Source organism: Corylus avellana, chromosome ca7 (genome assembly GCF_901000735.1).
Source record: "Corylus avellana chromosome ca7, CavTom2PMs-1.0".
Classification (NCBI taxonomy): domain Eukaryota; kingdom Viridiplantae; phylum Streptophyta; class Magnoliopsida; order Fagales; family Betulaceae; genus Corylus; species Corylus avellana.
The window spans coordinates 19,967,245-19,970,826 of NC_081547.1; the positions used below are offsets into that span (position 1 = coordinate 19,967,245).

At 34.2% G+C, this 3,582-nt stretch overlaps 1 protein-coding gene across 1 annotated transcript; it reads left to right on the forward strand.

Moving 5' to 3' along the window:
* The first annotated feature begins 1,548 nt into the window (after positions 1-1,548).
* On the forward strand, positions 1,549-2,469 carry LOC132187975 (pleiotropic drug resistance protein 1-like). The gene is made up of 3 exons (XM_059602397.1): positions 1,549-1,587; positions 1,679-1,933; positions 2,180-2,469. Exons 1-3 carry the CDS (start codon positions 1,549-1,551, stop codon positions 2,444-2,446), a joined length of 561 nt encoding a protein of 186 aa, XP_059458380.1. The 3' UTR covers positions 2,447-2,469.
* Positions 2,470-3,582: the final 1,113 nt, after the last annotated feature.

The following is a 3,582-nucleotide window of genomic DNA, read 5'->3' on the forward strand; positions in this document are numbered from 1 at the left end:
TTCTCTTAAATCATTGGTGAGACTTCATTGCTATCTTGCTAGAATTTCTATAGTTTCTATTTCTCTGTATTGATTGTGTTACTCGGCTGCACCAAAAGTGGTATCAGAGTGCTAAGGTTCCGACTACAAACTTGTTTCTTGAAGCAATGAGTATCACAGTGGAAGAAATTATGTTGTCAGTCCTTGAGCCAACAACAACGCGATGATCTTTTGCCATACTATATTTATACATTATCTTTTCTGTTTTTTTTTTTTAAATTGAATAAGGAAAGGGCTACAAGGAATATTTATACATTATCCATAGTATAAATATATAATATTGAACTATATAAGGCATGTTATACAACATATTATATAGGTATTCTATAGCTAACATATTAACATGTTATTATTATATATAACTAGCACATAACCCGCGCTATGCGTGGAATTCTTCATTATAATTTAATTTTAAAATTTAAACGCATCCCCATCTTACTTTTCATGAGAAAAAATCTATCATGCATCATATAACGAAAATATATACTAAAGGTTATACACCAGTATATTATTGAACATGCACTTTTTTTTTTTCTGAAGTGAACTGTACATGTACTTAATGACACAATCACACACAAATGAAAACATAAGACCATTGAATTTAGTTTAATTTATATAAACTAAAAGATGGTAAAATTTTGTTCCTGTTGGAGTAGTTAAAGAAAAAAAAAAAAATAGGAAGAATAAAACTTGGATTCTGATTATCAAATCATTAATAGAAAATTAGTAAAAATCTATCATATTGTTGATATGGTACAATATTTTTTTCAAAAAAAAAAAAGAAAGAGAAACAAAATATTTTTTTATGAATAGAAAATAATACAAAATTTTTTACTCAACATTTAATGTAATCAAATAAAGCTTCTTACATCAAATTCAATGCTTAATTATCGATTTCGTATTTTCAAAAAACGAAAATATTTTTTTGTACAGTAATCAAACAAATTTTTGCTCTCTTTTACATTCTCTTTTTTTCTTTTTGTAAAAGCATTTTTTTTATGGGTCTAAGGCAGTGGCCTAAGCTGCCTATACTATTGAGCCGCTCGTGCCTTTTTAAGGTGTGATTCCTCTTTCTCTTGATGGTGAGATTCTACCAATTTTCAGGTTCGTCAATAAGATTCTATTCAACATAAAATTTATCTCTTTTCTAACGTTCTTTTTTATCCTGGGTCATACATAATTAGGTGTTGTATTTAGAAAATATATATATATATATATATTAGGTATTGTGAGATTCGATGCAAGGCCTAAGCAACTCGGTGCAATCCTGGAATTGGACCTAGAAAGTGAACTTTTTTTACTTCTCTGTCCTCTTGATTTCTTGCATATCTTTCAGTCTTTGGGAGTCACTAGAATCCTGCAACCACTTTTCCCAACAATGGAAATACTAGACTTCCATCTTGAGGGTTTTGGGCTTGGCACGGGTCGAGGTGGGGCGGGTATCGGGTTTTTTTCCACCTGCCCCGCGCCTTGCGGGTTTGGGATTTTTCAACCCGCCACCCGAGCCCAATGACCAAGATTCGTATGGGTCGGGTGTTTGCAGTGTGGGTTTGCGGGTCGGGTCACATATATATTAAACGCTTATTCTTTTAAAGGGAATAACTTGGTATCTTAATGCGATTCCCCTCTTTCGCCCCAGGTTGTAATTGAGCTCCCATATGTCTTTGCACAAGCCTCGTTCTATGGCATCATAGTTTATGCTATGATTGGATTTGAATGGACCGTTGCCAAATTCTTTTGGTATCTATTTTTCATGTACTTCACATTGCTCTACTTCACCTTTTACGGCATGATGAGTGTAGCTGTGACACCAAACCACCATATTGCTGCCATAATATCCTCTGCTTTTTATGGATTATGGAACCTATTTTCTGGATTCATTGTCCCAAGGACCGTAAGTATATTTGCTGTTTTAATGTGATTGTTTACGGATACGCAAAACATTTACTAACTCCTTTTCGTTTTGATTAATCTACTTGCCATAATATCCTCTGCGTTTTATGGATTATGGAACGTATTTTCTGGATTCATTGTCCCAAGGACCGTAAGTATATTTGCTGTTTTAATGTGATTGTTTACGGATACGCAAAACATTTACTAACTCCTTTTCGTTTTGATTAATCTACTTGGCCAACAACAGAGGATTCCTGTTTGGTGGAGATGGTACTGCTGGGCATGCCCTGTATCTTGGACCTTGTATGGGTTGGTTGTTTCACAATATGGAGATATAAAGTTGGTGCTTGAGGACTCGAGCACTGGTGAAACAGTGGAAGACTTTGTGAGAAGATATCTCAGATTCAAGCATGAGTTTCTGGGAGTGGTGGCTGGTATGGTTGTCTTCTGGATCGTGCTCTTTGCATTTATCTTTGCCTTTCCCATCAAGTCCTTCAATTTCCAAAGGCGATAGAAAATCGTTTTGATTATTTTTGTAGTATGTTCTGGGATTCATGACCAAACCCTCACTTTCTTTCCTAGAATAGGAATTTTCATTTATATGCACGTGAGGTTTCAAATTAAAACAGTGAGGTCAAATGTGACCCACTTTGCCACAGTGATGACATGTAGGGACAAACCTTTGAGAAGGTAATTTCCTAGGATGATGCACGACTCTAGGTGTAGGGTAAGATGCATGAGACCAAATGTAGATTTTCTTACCTTTCTTACCTTGAGGAGTCGGAGCAACTACTTGCTTTTCTTCACTTGAAGATTCTTTTACTTTCACTAGTTTAACAAAAACAGTCTTTGAAGTAGAAGCACAGTTAGAAGACAAAGAAGAAATTTTATCAAATCCTAAGCCAGATTTGTCGCTAGAATGCTTTTGAATATGCAAAATTTTATCAAGCTTTTCACTAGAGAATTTACTGAAGTGATTTCTAGATGCAATTAGATCATTTTGAAGGGATTTATTTTTAGTAATTAACACATGATTTTTAGATTTGAGAGTATTGCAAACAGCAAGTGAATTACTCAAAGATTTCAACAAATTATTCCTTTCAAGCTCAAGATTCATAAAATCCTTAACAATTTTCAAGTTAGTATTTCTAAGCATAGAAAACTTTTCCATTAAATTGTTAAAGGAGTTTCGAAGATCATTAACCCGATTTGATTCATTATCATGTGTGTTCATTTAACTTTTGAGGGAGAGAAACATGTTTTGCATTTCCATTTTCTTGTTGTTAATTGAGTCATACATTGAGGGGAAGTTTTACTGATGTTTCTTTATGATCACGCATTCTATGTCATTTTTTTTCATGAGTTTTATTATGTCTTCTTGTTCCACATATGCTTTGATGTATTTTGTGAAGTATTTCCGGAAACATAAAGACATTTTATCATTCTGTGACAAAAAGGGGGAGTAAATATGGAGAGATGATGGGATTGGCTCGGCATTTTGGTTTTGTCACTGAATTGCCAAAGGGGGAGTTTGTTAGTTCTTGTGTTGGCATAATTCAGTTCCAAAATGCAGAGGCTACTGTTCACAAGCTCAAACACTGATATAGAATGCTTAGAATCCAATCTCCACCGTTCATAATGTAGATTCAT